This window comes from Anticarsia gemmatalis, chromosome 20 (assembly GCF_050436995.1).
Source record: "Anticarsia gemmatalis isolate Benzon Research Colony breed Stoneville strain chromosome 20, ilAntGemm2 primary, whole genome shotgun sequence".
NCBI lineage: Eukaryota > Metazoa > Arthropoda > Insecta > Lepidoptera > Erebidae > Anticarsia > Anticarsia gemmatalis.
The window spans coordinates 901,293-923,347 of NC_134764.1; the positions used below are offsets into that span (position 1 = coordinate 901,293).

Consider the following 22,055-nt stretch of genomic DNA (forward strand, 5'->3'; position numbering starts at 1 on the left):
AACAAAAAGTATACGTAATTATGAAAAATTTCTTTACAGTTTAAATCCTTTATATAACCAGAGTTGGAGCTACGTCAAGTTATTCTTTAAAACACTTGTTTAGAAAAATCTAACAAGAAGCCAAATGAAGCTACGGAAAATCTTTAACAAACACAAAAGGGTTTTATAAGTCGAGAAATCGCGACAATGGACCCCCAGGCATGTATTCTTTGATATTCTTTGATTGTTCGACAAATTTCGAGGAAAAAGGGAAAAATTTTTCAAACGCCGGACCCGTGGTTACAAACTTATTAACCTTATCGAAGGGACGAGGTTTTTTGCCAAGCTTTTAATTAAGTTGTCGAAAGGGTGGCGCGTTACTTCTTTTTGATGACATTTCGATAATAGCTCTGTCCGCTGATACCTTTTCCTCTTTGAATTTGATTGAGTGGCTTGTAATTGAGAATTTTTATAAACTTTTGCAATCAACAAAACAGGTTCCTTGAACACTTAAACTGCAATTGAAGAAACTGAACAACGGAGTGAAACAAAAAAACTCTGCCATCGATTCCGCAACTTGTATTTGCATAAAAAGCGGCGTACTATCAAAAGTTGTACGTTCAGTGCTTTTATCGGATTGTTTATAGCTAGTTTGTTCGCGAAACTATCGCCGTGGATTGTTTGCATTGCCGCGTCATCGTTCTTTGTGTCTGGTGTACGTAGAACTCACACAGCATTGTACGGCAATTCATCTTTAAGATAGTGCCTGTAAAGGAATTCCTCGGCACAAAGGCGTTCGTTACGCCAAATAACAGCTTTTATATCGCGGAACTCATTGAGTTTCGACACTGAACACTGTACAAGTGTACAAGTATTCTGCTGTTCAACTATTGATACTTTCGTGTTACACGATTTTGTTGCTTTTCACTTTAATTGCTTTTGTCTTTTAATTGTTACTGGAAAAGTTTATAACACAGCTAATTATGCATAGTCGGATTTCGTTTTGGGGACAATCATACCTACACATTCTTCAGTGGTAACATTGACAACTTTAATACTACAATATAAAGTTATTGATTTAATGATCACACAAATATTTATTCTACATGGAAGTCTTTCGACACGTGACGTACTAGTAATGAAACAGTTTTAGTAGCCTAGAGTCACTGTTAGTCTTAGCTTCTACCAAAAACGTGTTGAAATGTTCTACAAGTAATCTTCTTAACTACACCTAAATTTTCCTTAACACCCAACCGACTGTAAAAGAGCAAAATTTTCCCGCTGATCAAGCTAACATGTTATTCTATAGATGCTATTGAAAATCTAACAAAAGATGGGGAATTTCGCTTCAAATCCAACCAGTTTTCTCTTTAAATTTGGTGATTCAATAGACTAATGATTCTGAAGGTTGAATGGGTGCATTCTGAAAGGCTCTTGCAGTACCGTTCTTTGAAATTTCGGCCGCATCCCCGATGAGTAGCACTTGAAATGGAATGGTTTCGGCTGCTGTTGTCTATGTAGTTTCTTTCATGTAAATTTGTATGTTGCTTTTATTGTATGTATGGAATTTTGTTGATTTATTTTCTATTTATAATGGTGTAGTAGTCGTAACCTGTGATATCACAAGATGTATGGGCGTGAATGAAGCAAGGGATGTTTGTAAGAATTGTTAGATTTGGCCTCTGCCTACCCCTAAGGGAAAAAGGCGTGATTTTATGTATAAGTATGTATGTGTCTTAAAATAGCGTAGATTTTCTATGAAGTATTTGAAATCAATTGTGTATCTATACTAATGTTAAAACCTGAAGAGTTTGTTTGTTTGAGCGCGCTAATCTCAGAAACCACTGGTCCGATTTGAAAAATTATTTCAGTGTTAGATAGCCCATTTGTCGAGGAATGCTATAGGCTATCATCACGCTACGACCAATAGGCGCAGAGTGCTAGTAAAAAATGTCACAAATTGGGGAAAATTATGACCCATTCTCTCTTATGTGTTCTCTTAAGTTGCGCGGGTCAGCTAGTGATCAATAACGATAAAAACCTATAGATCAATCAATTGTTGATCCAATTACGTATCCAGTAACTGCAGTAGCTAACTCAGATAGCCGTCCCCTACCAGATGACTTAACGAGGTCAGCCGGTCAACTAGGAGAGGAGAGTAAAGGATGTTCATCTCGTATCGAATGTAATGTACGATCAATAAATCAATTACATGCTCGCTACTTGCGCGGGGGCAATGGTGAATTGAGTTTGACAGATCTAGTGATGCTGTTACGTGTATGTGGGTGGGATTTTATCGATAAAACGTTGTTATTTTAATGTAGTATTTTTGCATTTGCAATTCTGAATGGGTTGTTTAATTTGTTATAATTTGCTAGTGAAACTTTAGAATCAAAATAGTTTCAATTCGGTGACACAATTGATAGTGTTTTAGAAAAGTATGTGGCCAGATTTTTCATAGAAAATACAACGTGTACGTTTTTTCCGCAATTACAGTATTTTTGCCGATGGTTATTTTTTTTTGCCAAAGAGCTTGAGGCAGAAGATAAAGTATAGAATCTTAGACACCATGTAATAATATATATGAGTATAAATAAGTTTTCTCTCGCCACCGTCTGCAGAATGTAAATAATTTCCTTATTAGTATGATATCAAGTAAATTCTACAATTCTTATTAGTTTCCGCTATTATAATTGACAGTAATAATCTAAAGTGTCATTCAAATCAAATATATCTAGGCTAGTCTATAAAAAGCCAAGGAACTATGCATTGCAAATACAAAAATAGCATTACTATTTTATTATGTAGTCGTAACACATAATTCTAACTTTTCTAAATATAAGGGCATCAATAATAGTAATAACATACTAGGTGATATCTTGGAAAACCTTGCATTTATGTGAGATACTTAATCGATCACGAAATGGATGCAAACGTTAACATGCCCTCCGAAGCACGGATACGCTCAGTTTTAATACCACAATGCGGTAACCCATCTATAGGTCGTCCGCGCCTATGTTGATTAACCCACATCTCTTTTACCGACCGATTGCAACTAGCCACGAGCATTTAATAAATTGTATCGATAACCGATCAAGCGAGTGCATCACTAGCGAAAGGAAACAGGATATGTTCAATGGAATGATTGATCGGCACCGAACCAAGCGACGTAATCCTTGCACTACATAAATATCTGCTTGTAGTAAGACACGCGACTTGCGATAACACTTCTCTTTTATTGGGGATCTTTTGAACTAAAATGTATGCAGTAAAGTTCCGGAGGATGATTTAAAGACTTGTATGCTATAAGTAGCTAAGGTCTTGAAATCCCGCATTTGGTTAGTAAGGTGGACTCAAAGATTTGCCCTACATTGATTCCGGGAGGAATGCCTAGTAACGGGTAAATTTTTTTAAGGTCCATATGACATTCTATGTGCCATAAAGATGCATGTGTTTTCAAGCACATGATTAAAATTATAAGCGATTTACGCTGTAAAATTGTGTGCTTAGAAGCTTGTGTTGGAAATGGTTTCACGGTAATGCAATAGGTAGGAATTGAACTTGAGACTTTCGGACGTCTAAAATCTTAATCATTTTGCTAGCTGCATAAAAATCTTATTCGATTTCGTCTTATTTTTATATTAGTTTTTGTTATTCCGTGACGCTAGTATTACATAATCGAAAGAAATCTATAAAACGAATCTATATCTACGTAAATTCGCTCCTAATTAACCTATTTCTTGAAGATGTTCATTGATACGGCATTTCACAGGAAAAGCTGATTTTTCATACTTATCTATTACATTATCTTCGCCAGTGTTAATTGGCATTGGCAAGTGATCAGAGCGTTTCGTTTCAATTAGTGTTCTGCCCACACTGTGTCGTTTTGACGGGGACATGATAAGTTTTTTCCGTAAAGAAGACCTCTAATTGAATTTTCGTATATTTTGGCTAAAGTTGTACAATCGATTGTTTTTTCGAAATGGGTTTTTCGTAATTGCAAAAAAGTTTTTAAAAGTATTGTGTAAAAAAGGCTTGTTTACGTGTTGTAAGTTAAGCAAAACGAAGGTTTAGTACTAAATTGATAGTTAGATTACAAAACGTGCTTTAGAGGGCACGTAAAGCTTTTAAAACTTCGATAATGAGTAATGACTATTTAGTAGACATAACCCAACAATACTAACCATAACCTATTTTTTTATGGTTTTAGAGGCCATAGATTAGATTTCTAATACAGTCTTTTAAAATAAACCCATTAATTATAGTTAAATAATACAAAGGAACTAACCCACATCTTTGAAACTGTTACTGAAACCAATAACCACAATAACCTCGGCTCAAACGTTCGACGCCCACTAATCGATCAATCAATATTATCGATACAGACAATTAACGCGGGGCACCTCTAATTGAGCCCAATAGAGTGGTGATACAGCGGATGTATAATTTAAAGTGTTAGTTTACTCAATGATGACGTCATAGGAGAAACGATTTTTTTATGAATTAAAATAATATGATATTTTAAAATTAATATTTAACTTTGCTATTAACCTACTGTGACAAAGAACATAACATTTTGTCATTTTTTTGATTAAAAGAGTTTCCGATGTCTATTAAATCTCTTATTGAACAATTTATACAGTACGGAAAAACTGCACTTTGAAAATAAGTGGTAGTCTTTTGATCAGTCTTAAAACGGTACAGGAAATCTCAAATCTAAACTAAACTTTTAAATTTTTTGAGATCAAACCCAAGATTTTTTTACCTTTTTTCCGTATTACCAATAAACTCTTTAAAATTAGCTATAAATTTAACCCATTAATGTCCCACTGCTGGGCAAGGGTCTCCTCCCGCAATGAGGAAGGGGTTAGGCTACTAAATTTATTATTATTTTACTTACGATACACTCATGTAAAACTATAAAAAAGCAAATCCTTACCTCTTTCCCTTTAGCAGCCAGCTCATTCTCCAGATTCCCTCCCTGATGAACCACGGGGCTACTCCTCGAGGAGTTGCTATTACTCCTGCCAGTAGCAGCCATTTCCATCTTATGTTCTAAGTCGTCATCCAAGTCTTTCTCCTCCTTGATGTCAGGGCTGAACCTGTCGACCCTGGTCTCCGTAGCCTGGTCTCTCGTGGGTTCTAGGTGGGAGCCATTGGTCTTCGGCAAGGTAGCTTGGATAGGGGTGGGGCTAGTGGTTGCCAGCTGTTCTTTTAGTGTGGTGACTTCTTTTTCGGCCAGTGTGGCTCTCTGTAACAAGGGGAAAGATTGTTTTAGATATTTGATAAAGTTTTTTTATTTTGTTTTTTTTTGAGTGTGTGAGTGTGTCTGCAAATGCTGATTGGATTTTCAGATTGGGCAATATGTTTGGTATTTCTATTTATTGTTAGATAGTTTGAATCAATAGTAGTCTTGAGTTTGGTAAGGTAACGTAAAAGAGTGTTACTTCAATCGTGGCGTTAAGATTTTCATTTGTGTTGAAGGGTTTAAAGTTACAGAAGTGAAGGTTAAAAGACTATAAATGTCCAATTTTTGATACCAGTTTTTCATATAGGTTTTATAGATTGAAACCTCCAAAAGGAGAACTTTTGGTTACCAAAAACGACGGCTTTCCCTGGGAATAGAACTCCTAATCTAATTAAACAAATCGAAACAACGACAATTTAACACAATAGATAATTAACAATCAGGTATTTCTAAACATAGGCTTTATTAACTGATCCATTCACCGCCATTGATGCCGATAGCACTTCCGGTGATGCGGCCGATAGGCTGAATGTACCGGAAGTACGTCATATGGGAACATGTAATTAGTTTGTATTAATTCATTTGCGTATGCGCACGTGAAATTCGCTTCCTTTTGTGCTTTTATTGATGGGTGGTTATAACACTATTTAGTTTAGTTTTTTCTACATACTTTTGTATAATCACGCCTGTTGTAACCGAAGGTGTAGGTACAGATATATGACATAAATCCACATTTGACTATAATCAAATTTACTCCAATGTGATGCATAATTCGACAGGTGTTCAGTTAAAAACTAAGTGTAAAGTTACCACAATTAAATTCAGTAATAAAATCTAAAAAACAATTAAAATAATCTAGCCAAATATAAAATTAACTGAAGCGGGTGAGCAGCGAAGCGTGACTCGGTCATAAAATATTAAAAAGATGGTTTCCAAAATATCCAAGATGGCGCCGAGACTAATGAGTGATTAGTTTAAGAAAGCTAAGGCTGTGGCTACACACGCGTGACGATACGCAGCCTAAACAGATAATATCTTAGTATAAAGGGGTTTACACACTGTATAACGCTGCGGTTTGAAAGGTCGATGTCGTAAATTTATACTGGAGGTTTTGTTTATATTGCTATTTGTGCTATAGATCTTATTACTAATGAACTTATATTGTGTTGCGTTAGTTTTAATTAGGTTATGTGTTAGACCAAGTGTAACAACGTTTTCTTTGTGTCATTGTCACATTAAATATATTATTTATACTTATCTAATTCTATAATCTTAAGTCGTATTACATTAAATATTTTTCCATGAATGTGTTTTTCTAATAGTTTATTGTGACTCGTAGTTACCTTCATTTTGAGACAGTAAATTACCAAAGAATACTATTTTTTCTATAACATATTCAATAACATACGTAATTAGAAAATAACTACTAAATACGTCTCATTTTTGCAAAAGAAATACCTTTTTCTTTTTAACTGTAGCTTTATCTACGCATAAAAAACGCAGCGTCACCGCAATGACAACGCATATACAATCTGAAGCACCTTTAACTCAACGCATAAAAATGTACGCACACAACATTTTAACTGATGAAACCAAAGATGTGGGATAAACCGTACTCGTTTAATTATATTATTAACATCACTTTCTTGATTATTACTTTGAATATCATGTATGTAGACATGTATGGAGTAATGGATGTAATGTATGTAGTTGCTATCTCTCATTTATCAAAGGCGTTATATTGTTGTATGTATTTGCAATATGGATATAAACGGCTGAAAAAAATATAATTTGAGAAAGAATAAGTGTTTTTTGAAAATCTGAAAGTACCTGCTTGACTCGGGATTTTCTTTCCCAGTAAATTTCATGAAAATCGGTTCAGTGCTTTTTGGTGTGAAAGCCTTAAAATAGACTTCCGTAATAATTTATACCCATTAATTATTGTTTCACTACGAGGCAAAAGTTTCCTCTTGGATTGAGGGAGTAAAATAGTTAAAAACACATATTTTACTTACAAATACATAAAAAAACTGTAAAATAAATACTTTTATTACAAATTTTTGTTTAAAAATACATCAAAATATGTCAATTTTCCTGATACACTTTAAATATAGATACATAGAGATTAATAGCTCAGTTCTAGGAATACATGAGTAATGAATTCGATTCCGGGAATATTGCTATTCATTTCGCGTATCCGAGATCCAATTAAACATTTCTCAGTATCGCTAAACTAACAATTCTTTATTAAATGCAATCACATATATATCTATGTTACCTATAGAGAAGTTGATTAAATTATCCACAAACAGTTTGTTTGCAATTAACTCGGAAACTACTGAACAGATTTTTATACTTTTCATCGACAGACAAATTAATTAAAGAGGAAGGTTTCATTGTATTATTCAATAATTTCACAAATATGTAATATTGGCTGAAATATGATGATTTTTGATTCTGGTAAAGAGGTAAAATAAATTATAAAATTATAGGAAAAACAAATGTGTTCTTTAAAATCAAATCACTTTACAAAGCCTACTGCTTTGACAGCTAGTCTAAAAACAAAATAACTTTACTTCAAAAAGAAACCCTTTAATGGTTATTCTCAAAGCACTCGATAATTCCTATCACCTATATAACGGTTGCGTAACGAGCGCTCGACAATTGAACATGATTGATCGTACTGACTCACTCCCTGCTTTTAGTTGCCCTTGATTATGTCAGAGGGCCTTAGTCTATTGACGGTAGAAGAAATTACTACTGATTGATAGATATCTGCTTACAGATTGTGCAATTATCTGCCAAATAGAACGAGTTAAGGACTTTAGAAATAGTTTAAACTTTAGGTTATAATTTTTTGAGGTTATATTTTTTTTAGTAGCTAGCTGTAAGATTCTAGGGCGTTGATTTTTGAGAAAAAGAAGTCTTTTACTCTTCCGCTCACATCTTTACCCGCATAGAAAATCCTCTTTTAGTGCTTCTCTACACTTCTAAAAGAATCTTCATATCTGTGCGTCAGTTAGTCAGTCATTCAGTAACGGAAGAGTTTTATAAATATAGATTACCAAAATCAGTTGCGTTGTTTCGCCGTGAAAGCGTAAAAACTTTCGCATTTACAATAGTAATATGGAAGTATGGATCGTGCGTGTGAAATGTGCTATTAATGATAGTTGTATGTAAATAAAAGTAGCCCTCTAGTGACACGAACTAACTACCGGATACCGGCGAAGATCGCCACGATACGTTAAAAACTACTCAAGAACGTAGAAAAAGCAATAAAGATATATCAGCATATTAGATAGAAAACATAGTTGCTAGCAGATTTATACCAGCAGTTATCGTGTCATCTCTGTGCACTGAACGTGAAGGGCCGCCATTACACCTCGTACCGACAAACGATACATCTCTAATTCAAATTAAAAACAACGATTACACCGAAATTATGTTTACAACTAGAAAGTGTATGAAAGTATGAAAGCAACCATCAAATAGGAAGTAGCACATTCAATTATAAACTCAAAATATCACATTGTGTGAACACTAATGAGATTGTAATAATTTTGAATAATTAAAAACGGTCGATGTCGCCTCAAATGTTTTTATAATAGCGTCGAATTTGAGAATAGAGGTAATGTGGGAACGTTGTAGTACCTAGTCGATTGTGTGGACAAGATGGCAGGTGGAAGAGAAGACATTGATTAATTATAGTTTTAAACATTAAAGAGATGTAAAACTTTGATGAGTGTGAAACTGTGTCGGATCGACGCCGGTTATAGATGGCATTGTTTCAAAAAATCGTGTTTATTTTGCACAAGAATATTTTAAAGCTTCCATTAGTAGATAGTAATCAATGTATTCACCGTTACTACCTAACCGAACCGACAATTAAAATAGTGGTTGACCAGTAACAAGCGAAGAATGGTATCTTTCCGAGGCATCTGATTCCAAAATTGTGTTTGAGCAATAGATTAAGTTTTGTGTAATCTTAGTAATTGTAGTCTCACGGAGAACAATTATAGTAACGGTGTTATGTTTAATGAGTCAATGAATGATTGTACTGTTGCCTCTAAATAACCCGGTCTAGTTAACGTCCACCAATCACAATTCGTTCGTGAACATGCAGATTTTTAGATTATTAGTTTGGTAATAGGAGATGAGCGAAAGAATGGAATCGTTGAGAAATATGAATGGATTTAGAGATTTGATTCGACTTTATGATGATCAGATTAAGTGTATGATGTGTCATGGCACATGAATTGGTGAGATTTAATGTTGATACTTTTTTTCAACCCGCAACTGTCCCACTGCTAGGCAGGAGTTTCTCCCGAACAGGGTTAGACCTTGAGTCCAGCACACTGGAAAACTGCGAGTTAGGGACTTTAAAAACATGATTTATAAATTCTCTACACTTTCTTCTTTGAAATGGTGGTGGTCTTTGCGTTTAATCTTTGCAAACAAACATAAAACAATATGAAAGTTATTCAATTTGCAGCCGACAACCGATCAATGGATTCAATCAGGCTGTATTGAACGTTCATTGTCTCTGCTCCTATTGTCTATAACTAATCGAATGAGATTTGTTTATGGTCCTCCTTGGTTCGCTTGTTTATTGTTTTCAAAATCAAAATATATATTTAATCTATATTTTATATACAAAAATGTGACATTTCTGCCAAGTTTTATTCAAATTAGCCGTGATATTACGCAAGTCGTTTGTAATATTTATGAAAATTAAATAGCTTTTAATAACCTCGATATGTTCTAGACTAAATTAAGTTTCACAAATTCTAAATGTGTCTTGAAAAACTATTGCATTTCTAATTTGCAGATGACGAGGCGGCGACAGTTGACAAGAGATGAATATCTTCAACGAATTACTCATAATAAGTGACATGTGTAAGAAATATTTTATAACTCAACATATTTTTAATTGCGATATTATTTTTGTGGTGCAGTTGCCCTTGGTGTAAAAAAATGGCTGCCGAAATTATTTACCGAAATCTTTTTAAAATCGTAACTCATTTATAGGTTACATAATTTAATGTTAAAGTTGACAAAAGAATAATATAACTCAAATTAGATTCTATCATTACGTGAAAAGTGAAAAACTGAAACGAATTTCTCATCTAATTGATAGCAAAAGATGAAAGCTACTTATTTTATTACAAATAACGTCTGTCATATTTTTAAATTAATAATATTTCATAGATTCGGAGCACGTGTAGGTGACTTTTATTCTAAATTGGCACAGGCGACGGACATTCTGCCTAAACGTGAGTCAGGATAGCATGTAGGTGTAATCACATCGGCATTTTTGTACTAATGACTGATAATGACAACAAAAGAATAATAAACGCTTCGAAACATGACGATTCTTGTTTTTACAGCTAAGAAATTGTCAAAGTGACTTTTATGATTTCTTTGCGGTATACATGTGTCAACGGGTCGTAATTTTATTTTTTTATATGTGGCAATCTTCACGATACAAACTGAATAATACAACAATACTAATGATAGCTAATATATCTCTGAAACTAGAATATTAATAACATATTTACATAACGAAATAAAGGCGCACGTGTAACCAACAATAAGATTGTAAAATCTAACAGTAAAAAGCGAATTAACGAAAAATGCCCGCCGAAAAATTAAGATTTAATTATAATTAACATGAAACGACCAATTAATATGATACATGGTACGTTAGATCTGATAACATAAAGGTGAATCTCAATGAGTACGTTTCTAGAACATAATAAAATGATGATAATGAAGGAAAACTTATATGTTTCGGTGAGAGCCGCACGCTCCAGTGGGCGCGGGGAACTGCCCATGAATTTTTATATGTTTTTATGCTTGGAAAGTTGTGTGGGGCTTGTCACCCTATAAATGTATGATTTTGGTATTTTAATTAGACTGGCAACTCATTTGATAGATAATATTAACGAACTTTTTGATATGTTTATCTGTGGCACAGGAAGTAGTCTATCAGCCAGTAAGTAAATAAATTTGTGTTCAAATTTTTGAAAGTCGAACGCTTTTCGCTCACACCACACTCAACCCTGCGGCGGCCGCCAAGAAAAATTAACGCATACTCGCGAGGGCTCCCCCAGACCCCACATTATACGGGGAGCGGTCACTAATTAATGGAAAAGGATTAAATTCGTACCGAATTGAAATAAAATAAATATGATAAAGGTCCCTCCTTGGCTCAGACGAAGGGCTTCGGACCTTTTTTTACGTGCCCAGTGGCCGTATTAGAATGTCAATATATTTGTTTATTTTGACTAGCATCGATTGTACCTCTAAAATATATTTTAGTCCTTTGCTCGATCTATAGCGCATTTTTTTTACAATCGGTACCATCGTATCAAGATTGACATTTAAAATGTACTGCAAATATAGTTCCTACGCCGTCCGCTAGAGGCGCTGAACCGATAATCATACAATTTTTTTTCGATAACGTTCGTTGTCGATAGTGGTAGAGAATTGTGGTCATAAGAGCTCAATTACAAAAAAGAGTTATGGTCTCAGTAAATCTGGTAAAAAAGCTTATGATCTGATGTAGAGTCTCGTTAGTCCAGTGAAGTGCGACCACTAGACCGATGTAATGTTTCAATCGTTATCAATTTTATACAGAGTACGTTTTTGTAAGAATATTAATACACAATGTGTGTGGTGTACTGGGGTTTTAGACGGTCTACTGAACAATGGATTATTTGGAACGAAAAACAGGAAAAACTTTGTAGGAGGTACAAAAGTACCTGCTTAAACTGTGAACAAATTATTTTTTCTTGTCAAATCTTTCATATTAAACTAAAGTAACATCTATCCAATACGTTTATTACTTTTCATTTCTCCGAATCATATTCCTAACAATGTGCTCCCAAAATACGGCGATCACAAAAATATAATACACGTGTCACGTCTAAGCACACATGTGTTGTGTGTGTGTGTGTGTTTTTCGTGGACTTTATTTACCCTCACCCTAAACCCTCCCGTCTTCTCCTCGGCCCGTCTGACCATTGTCTGATAATTTGCCTATTAATTTGTACACGTCATCCCAAGTAAACGTATTCACAATTTCACGATACTTAACCACATTTCTAAATAAAGATCTATTGTAGGTAATATTCTTTCGTAATATAATGACAAAATGTCACGAAAATTTTGTAAGACAAAAGCTAGTGAAAAAAGTAAAAAATGAACTGTCAAAATAAAAAGAAAGATCGTTCGATATTTCATTTCATCGTGAGATCAGCGCGTCTTGTACGAGGTAGGTTGTCGAAACATATTTCCTTAGTCTCGAAATAAAACCGTCGGAGGTAACTCGACGCGCACAAATTAACGTAGACATTGAGATATTAAGTGTTCAATGTTCAATATAATAGACTAAGAAACGTGATTTTTTAATAAAACATCTACATCGTAATTTGATTACGCTCCTTCACATTTCTAATTTTGTTTACGGGGTCTTTTGTGCCTCGTCAATCTAAAAACAAACTCAGCTGTCTAATGTGAACTGTAGAGGGTTGATCTCAATATTTGAAGAAAAGAACTTATTTTTAAATGTACACGTAATTCGAATAATGAAAATGGCGGATATTTTTCCATCGGCCCCAGGTCCCTATTGAACAGATCGTTCGACAAAACAAAACCCACGAAGCATGAACACCTCACCTACACAAACACGGAGCCCAAACAGACTCGTAACGAAAACTAAATAATTCAATTCAGAACAAAGTCGGATTGACAAATTCAAATAGAAACGAAAGGCGGAATTCCGTTCAAACAGCCGTCAATCGACTATAGGCAGGTAAGAGTTGATCATTATTAGATATTGAATTTTCGTAACTTTGGACTCATCCGCTTTCTAATTTACTAATGAATCCGAGTGGTACTGCCATTAGCTACACCGCTCCCTCACACCCCCACCCCCTCCCCCTCCGTCGTCGTGGGGTGTCGGGCAAGGGGTAAGAACGGGAATTTTCGTCTTTTATACATGTAGAACGATAATCCGATTGGTGATTCCGGCGTTCCACATTTGAATTTTCGTGTGTTCCCGTTAATTCAGGAACGCGATTAGAATTTGTGTAGTGTCGTGTTTTTAAATTCGCGCTTTTTTGGTGCTGGCCAGTAGCTTTTTATATTTTTGTATTTACAATATTGACATAGAATAAGGAATGAAATTAAAAATTTAGACAGGTAACCTGATTTATTCTAGATTTGATATTTGAAACATGGCGGAAATTTAGAAAGTATATTTATGATATAGAAGACAGACAGTCGACGTGTTACTTGGACAATCAAATTACTAAATTGAAAACGACATCTTGGCAGTATCATCGCCTGTATGAAATATCACAAATCACACGATTTTTTACAAGAACTGATTAAAATTTGATTTAAAACGAACACATGTCATATTTCCGACAGTTTATAGAATATATTTCGCGTTTCAACGCTGTATCGGTAATGTTATTATAGTTAACTTTTGGATGTGGTTGTTTGAAACTAAATCAAAAACTTGCACTTAGGGATGGGGTGCCAATAAAACCCAATATTCGCACCTACGCCGACGATGTAGAGTGTAACTTTCAGATGCGATAAGTTAAAATAGTTTTGTACCTTTATTATACAATCCTATTAGAAGCGATTAATATGTTTATGTAGTAGAAATGTAAGCTATTGAACTGTAAAATAAGTTTAAGTAATGTTAGATATTATCAAATTTCGCTTAAACAAAACTAAACGCTATATTTAAATTTGTAGTTCGTGTGTTGTATTCAGTAATCAATCATATTAGAAAACTATTTTATGAGAAATTTCAAAACTAACAGTTCATTTTCCAACCAACATACTACACAATATCACATCTTTTTTCCATTTAATATTTTCAACCATTTTAGGTTGCAATAAAAATTAAAAAGGCCTGTCTATACAATCAATAATCTATGTTCAATTTCACAAATCAAGTGTGTGTACAGTGGCGCTCGCAAGTTGTGCCGTGGCGGGACATTTATTCTCTTGTTGTTAGAACTTTACGTGCAGACGCACTTGTGTTCGCTATTGTACCTGTATTGTTTATTGACTGCGGCTTTCAAAGTTCTAATGCGAATTGTTCGAAATTTGAATTGCGATTTGAGTTCGATGATACTTTTGGCGGGATTTTTTTGCAAATGGCGGGAATTTTTGTTTTATTGAAAATTGAAATTATAAAAATAAGTTATTCTGTTATTATTTAATTAGAAGTTCTTTCAATATTAGTTTAAGTTAGTTGTTAACAAATTTTGATGATGTAAATGGCGTATAAAATATTTTTTGAATTAAAAATCAAAATTATAAGAGATGGTTTATCAATATTTTTTATTACAAGGTCTCCAATACAAGTTTAAGTTAACTATAAACAAAAAAAAAACACCGTTAACTTAACAATTGAAACCAAAAATCATCCTCTACAAAAATTCTTTATTACAAAAAAACTAACTAACTAAAACTTAGTATTTAGTCACTGTCACGCTTTCCCACACAAATAAATCCTTATTTCCTAGACAGGTGTAAGAAGGAAGTGCACGTATCTGCTGATCACCCATCCGAGCCTATGATTAAACCAAAAAGTCCGCATTTAAACAATATTTAACTCAACTCATTAAGATCTCTATCGGCCATTGTTCGGAGTCGTTCGGAATCGTTCGGGCTAGCTCGGCTATCTTCGTAGACTGCAATGATTTATATACTATTAGTTAATTTAACTGTAGTTTTAAATAAACGGCTTTTTGAAAACTTAATATTAAGTAAAAGATCGAATTATAACATTTTTGATGTCTTGCTTGTTGAAAAAAAAGGCGTCTGTCTGTGTGTTACCCTTTTACTACTAAACCGCTGAACTGAATGTCACAAAATTTTGCATAAAGATAGCTACTTTGTTGAAGACTCAAAATAATTTACAGGTGCTCTCATATATTACCAAAAAGCCCACGAAGCAATTTTCATATCACATATTCAATAAATCAGCACTAATTTCTAATAAAATGTTCAATTAATTCCCCCCTTTCAACATACATTAAAAACTGTACGTTCGGCGATGTTCGGCTAACATCGGTAATTTCCGTCGCCTCTTCATTTAGCCCCATGAAGGCTTTATTGACACGATATTAACCAGGCTTTTATCTCCAATCGCACTTAATTGTGACAAACACTAATGTGCAGATGCGACGTTTTAAAAGATTAGGTTTACATAAGAAAGTTTGGTTTAAGAAGATTTTGTTGTAAGTTACTTTAAACAAGTGACAATGAAATCAGGAATAACATTTTGAAATAAAGTTTTTTGATACAATAATAAAATAACTATCTATAGAATGTTTCGCCGATACCGATGTAAGTCCCATCGAATGGAGGGCAAGCCTGTAATTATATACCGGGAAAATTACCATACTCCAAGTTACTATTGAGAATATTCTCATACAAATTAGAAAATCCAATAGGTCAACTAGACCTGCTAATTGAACCCTGAACAACTAACCATACAATAAATTTAAAAATTCAGTTGTCCTGCCCGACCCGAGAAACAAACCTGAGGCGCTATAATCAGCAGTAACATACACTATCAAAGAGCCTTTTACAAAAATCGTACTACAACTAAATTCTGAAACCTATTATATTATAATCTACAAAAATACCTAAAAAACATTTTCTACCTATCACCTCCAAATCAATCAAACATCCCTTCTGGAGGTTCATCAACTTAGTCTATACAACAAAAGGGTGCTTAGTGCCAACTACCAATGTTCAAAGCGCGAAGAATCACACGACATTACGTACATGTAATATCGTGTTCCAATGACGGGACGAGATTACTGACGAGAAAATTGACGGAGAAATGACGTGTCGGTTCTTTGATGAAAGATGTAGTACTTTTTTAGGGTCTGTTTCTGTAGTGTTGTGTGGCTTACAGATAAATGTCTGATAATAATCTAACCGGTAAATAAAGTGTCATGAAAACATGTGACAATTTCACCTGTTAAACGAATATATACTTATTCAGTTAATTTATGCCCTTAATGTTGTCTGTAAATATATTTCTGTATTTTAAATCAAATCTGCAAACGTAATTAAGATTTATAAGTGTCTATCAGTCAATTCAAAATCAAAGACCGACTGGAAGGGGCCAATCACCCACCTTGGGGAGGTAAAGAAATAATTAAAAGGCACACAGAAAACCGACAGAAACTTAATTCCGATGCCTATTTGTAGCTCATCGAGTTCACTCGAAAGTTCGCCGAATTCGGCCCAAGTTGGTCCAACTTCGGCCTAAGTTTGGACCAACTTCGGCCAACTTCGGCGCTCTGTCGCTCCGGTAATATTTGCAATTCGCGACTTTTATGGCCCTCGTTACGTTAATTTATAATTACTGTTAATTGGTTATTATGTGTGTTTGTTGAAATATGTGTATGCATAATTACAAAAAGAAAACACTAGATTTACCCTGCATTTACCGTCCAAAAAAAAAAACTTATTTGACACCACCTTTCTTCCTACAAAGAAATTAAAACCCAATATATATCCCAATCAACTTCACTAACAAAATAAATCAGTGATGGAACAAGATAGCTAGCCCAATCACTCGGAGTCACCCATCATTGACCGCTTGTCGACAATCGATTCGCACTTACAAATCGACTATCAATTAAAACGAGCGATGACTCGCAACTGACGGATGCGATGCGCTTCGTTTAAACTCGGTTGATTTAGATCTAGAACCGTCTGAATGCCGTCTAGGTAGAACACTATAGACTATTTGTATTTGTTTTAGTCTTTGTATAGTACGGCTGTTATACCCGAAGGATTAGGCAGAGGTGTATGAAATACACTTATGTTGTGTGAAAATGTAGTATCAAGCAATAGGGGCGATTATTTTATTTTAATTTGATAGAATGTTTATCAGTTGTCTGGTTACAGCAGGTATTCTGCTTAGTTTGGAATCATACGACCGAGTAGAGTCCCATTTTTATGACAACTAATAAGTCTATTTAATCGACTTTGAATAGAGTAGATTCTCAATTCGACCGTATTTCTTTAAGATTATATTACTGTACACAGCATTTACGATTCTAATAAGAAGTCACCTACATGAAATTTCTTCTAAAAATGGAAAACCATCGCTCAAAAATCAATGTATTGTCCTTGTTTCACCAAAGATTTATAGGATTCCCTTATCTCCATGACAAAGACTTCTCTATCTCCTATACAGGCAGGTATCCCAATCAATACCACGTACCAATTGAATTTGGCAACAGCACTCAAGCATCAAGCAACAGTCAAAGTTGGCAGGGGTACGTCCACATCCCTTGGAGTTAAATCAATTAGGCCCTGTTTTAAAATCGTCGTATGAGCCCCGAAGGGTGGAGGGCTTAGAAAAACTTCTAACGAATGCTCCCGAACCCTTTTTAATCAATTAATTACTATGCGAACACATTGTTCCGATTGTTACTGGACCGAAATTTGGAAAATATGGATTATTTAGACCTCAGATTATTAGAATGAAAGTTAACTATCTGATTCACTTAAAAACGTATAAAAATCATGCCTTGTCAAAGTAGGTAGAGACCAAAGAACGTCACTTGGTACGATCCTTACAAACTTCCTTTGCCTTATTAACATCCATACATGTGATTCACAACACTATTTCATCTTTGACATTTCAAATGTCAAATTAAATCAGTTCAGAAATCAAAGGAATGTTTCTTAAAATGCGTTTGTATCGTTCCGAAATTATAATAAAGTTTATTGTTAAGATCAATAAATAATAATCGTATTATTATTTTGTTTACACCCTTCCAAAGCTCAAACGATCGATAGGATTAAGACTCAAGTTTTAACTGAATACAATTAATTTCTGAACGGATTTGCCTCTGACGTCTGTCGATCTCACAACTTTTAAATGGTTTAAAAGTTAAATGTATTTTGTAAAGATACTGTAATCTGTTTAAGTGTTGATAATGCCATTATGGCGTATGAGTGCTTTGAATATGTGTTTAAATCTAATAAAATCTTAACAATCTTTGAATTTTCTTAAAATTTTCTTATTGAATATAAGGGATAAATCCAATAAGAATTCTGTATCAAAAATATTTCACGTAAAGAAAACAATTTTGTATAAAATTTCAGCAGCGTTTTACAAATTGCTTTCATCGCTATCGCTAAAGTAGATCCATACATTAGGTTACAAAGTCCGTCTGAAATCTATTCACAAAATCACCTTCTAAAAGTTAATTAATATCGCATCCTTTGACGGTAATTTTTAAACTGTATCGCCAGACATCGGGCTTTTTGCGGACCCTACAAAGCAGAGGTTCCGTACATAAAAACCCCTTTAACTTATGATGAATTAGCGATCTCCTACGCTTTATGTCTCCCGTTATCTACCCCTTGACACCCTCTCCCACCCCCTACCCACCCCCAACAGCGTCGATATTAAGGAATTAATATGAGTGGAAAAATTATGAAGCGAGTGTCCGATGGTAATTTAGGATTAGTTTTGACAGGACACCCGGGTTTATGTCGCCATTTTGTTGTTGTTATTTATCTATGGTGAGTGACGATGTTATGTAATCTATGGTGAATATAGATCAATGATTTTGTAACGTTATGATTTATATTTTTATACTGTTTATGGATTTATGACGTTCGGAATTCTTATTGGTTTTTAAATCAATAGTTTCGTATTCTCATTGGTCTATACAAAATCTACTTCTTACGTTCTGATTGTCAATCTTTCTACCGACATAGATAGTTAAGAAAATCTGCGAACATCTTATACATGTATCTAGCAAAACATATCGTAATTATACTAAAACGTGATACAAAAAATACCCTCTACTAAATACCGTCAAGTCACTCACAAAATCGACATCACACGGTTAAACCACGTCATGTACCTAATCCTTTTTCCTAAAAACTTGGGACCCTTGGCCGATAAGGGAGATGTTTTGATAGCCCCATCATTCACTTATTCCTACCCGTTTCTATAGAAAAACATTGACGTAAAAAGTGGGTTGGTAAGGGTGGGAAATGGGTAAGGGCGTGTGCCCAATGTGCCCAGTGTGCCCATGTCGAAGTGACCGCTGAGTCGGGTCGCATTATGTGGATAATGTCGTTATGTGTTGATCAATTTTAATGCGTGTACCGTCAGCTTCAAATACTTGCTTGGCGTTTTTTAAACTCTAGTGTTCTAGATTTGAATTATTCTTTGCTTTATGGTAGGTTCTTTCTTTTAAATAAGTGCAGGATGAGAATTTTTGAAATCTTCGGTAATGTCAGTAACTATTTTAAATTTAGAATTTCTTATTAGTTTTAACTGCAATTTAAAGTGATGCTTATCTTAACTGTAACTTTGAAAAACATACGTGTCAATGTTAAATATTGTAAAGAGTATTAATGATTATTCATTTTTTGGTAAATAAAGATTTGTTTTGTTACAGGTTGTGGACTTTATAGTAACTGAAAGACTACGGAGAGGTGAGAAAATAATTTACGGGCTTCAAGATTATCAAGTAACGCTCGTTCTTATTGGAATATTAAGCTTTCACTATATTTAAATTGTTATGTGAATAATGTAACATATATTATAGCCTTAACTAAATAAATGAAACTTCACAATAAAAAGCTTTAACTTATCAATAACGTGTACATTCCTTCAAACAACGTGACTCACAAAGCCTTAAATTTAAAACAAACAAGTAAAACAAAACTGAGTCACAGGAAACCACGGATTAAAGGTTTAAAGCATAATTAAAATAATGACTATCAATACAGAACCTAATCAAAAGAAGCTGTAATTATCCTACTAAATTCAGAAGGTACCGTGTTACCTTCAAACACGTACCCGCATGGGTAAAAGAAAAACATTCTTATTTTATTCGTGTTGCTAATTTGCGCCTGTTAATTACGATGTGGGGACAAATTCGCGGCGCTAGGTGGCACATGCCGTTTGATGCGGTATAACAAATTTAAATAAGTTTCTCGCTTTTTCCGTTTCCCAAATTTGTTTTTACGTATTGTTCTTTTTGTTTACTTTTGACGTAATTGTTTTATTTTTGAAGAAGCTTTTTCGGTTTAGTTGCTTACGTTTTAAATACGGTAGTTGCCTAACAGTCAAATCAACTACTTTTTATGAAATGCTAAAAAGTATACATTTTAGTATAGAAAATACGACGTCGCTATGTCATATTTTTGGTGGTATTAAGTATCTTATGAAATGTTTCAGTCTGTAATAATTACAACATTATTTACAAAAAAGCTACATAGTCTGAGCATTTAAGATAAACCTTTTCCGAGTTTACGAATTTTTTTACGAAATTTTCGTATTTTTTTTTACAAACAATTACAAATTTTTCGTAAAACCAGGCAACTGCAATTTTTAAAGGTTAGTTTTATCTGCTGAGAATGTAAGCGTGTATATGAGTCAAATATTATCTCGTGGCGTATCGGTAGGTACATACATCAATTATGTGACATTCTAGAGCAGTATTGTAGTGACATCATCTAGAAAACTGATCACTCATAGTGGGAGTGAGAGACGTCTTATGAATAATTTGATTTTATTACTTATCATCTTGTAAGAAGAATATATTGTTTAATTATTATTTAATTGAGACTACCCTTAGAACTTATTTATAATGTTAATAACTAGAATTTTTAAATTCTAAAATATTAATTAATTTATTATTTAATAAAGATTACCCTTAGCACTTATTTATAATGATAATTTAAGAAAAACAAATCTTATATTTTAAACCAATACTAAAATCCACTGTTTAAAATTCCATCGTACCTAAGTAAAATTAAAAGTAACATAAATGCAGCGTATTAGAGAAATTTGTCTTTGAAAAAACAATTTGGTTAATTTCAAACAATTACGTTAAAACAATTAATGTTCAAACATGCCGTATCCTCTTTCTTCGCAAGTTGTCCTACATTATAGATTCTCTTTTCATTAGCCAGTTTGCAAGTTAGAGGTTGCAGTTAACTACTGATCGGATTTGTGCCTGACCTGACTTGTTAAATTTGGAAAGTTTAACCAAATTGTTTGGCATTTGAAATTTTAAGACTTAATTTTAGAAAAATGTGACGATTTATTTTTTAATTTGAAGTGAAAAAAAATTAAATCATTTATCAATTAAATCAAAAATTAAACATAATTATGAGACTAAATTGAAGAAACTACGAACTTTAACAATATATATAAACGCGTAATGCTTTTAAAATTTTACGTATTTCTTTAATAAACACAATAATTAACACATAAATAATTACAATTTATACTTTTTAACGATAAATTTAAAAAAAACTCACCTCATGATAATAATTCCGTATTTTCATAATTTCAACAAACATGAGTTTCAGTCTCTCAAAGTTACGATTATTTATAAAAATTTCATTCATGTGCACTGTTTTTATTAAATTATTGTTCAAAAAGAGTTCTATTTTAACTTAATTTAACACTTTAAACCTAGAACTAAAACAATTTAAAATTAACAAACATTCGAATTGAAAAAAACTTGTAATTATTGTTCGAAAAAGAAAAAAAAACAATTCCAATTTCAAAAACAATTATTAAAAAATAAATTGTTCAAATTGTTTTTTTTTTCAATCGAACAATAATTACAAGTAATATTTTCAAAGATCGAAGGTTCGTTTACACTGGAGTGAAACACAAGCGGTATTCTCGCGCGTGACGTTTACAGATGAGAAGCGCGCGAGCAACTAACTGAGCGAGTTAGATAAACGCGCCCATCTCGACACGTTATCGCCTCATTTACATACGCAC

The 22,055-nt window shown here is 33.7% G+C and overlaps 2 protein-coding genes across 2 annotated transcripts in view; one reads left to right on the forward strand and one right to left on the reverse strand.

Moving 5' to 3' along the window:
* Window positions 1-22,055, reverse strand: part of ct (homeobox protein, cut) — a 167,119-nt gene that overhangs the window by 90,023 nt on the left and 55,041 nt on the right. The window contains exon 3 of the mRNA XM_076127918.1: window positions 4,919-5,230. Within this exon, the coding sequence (XP_075984033.1) occupies window positions 4,919-5,230 (312 nt within the window). The remainder of the gene's footprint in view (window positions 1-4,918; window positions 5,231-22,055) is intronic.
* Window positions 1-22,055, forward strand: part of LOC142981858 (uncharacterized) — a 220,813-nt gene that overhangs the window by 2,893 nt on the left and 195,865 nt on the right. Inside the window, exon 2 of the mRNA XM_076127995.1 lies at window positions 19,708-19,744. The gene's annotated coding sequence lies outside the window, so the exon portion shown is untranslated. The remainder of the gene's footprint in view (window positions 1-19,707; window positions 19,745-22,055) is intronic.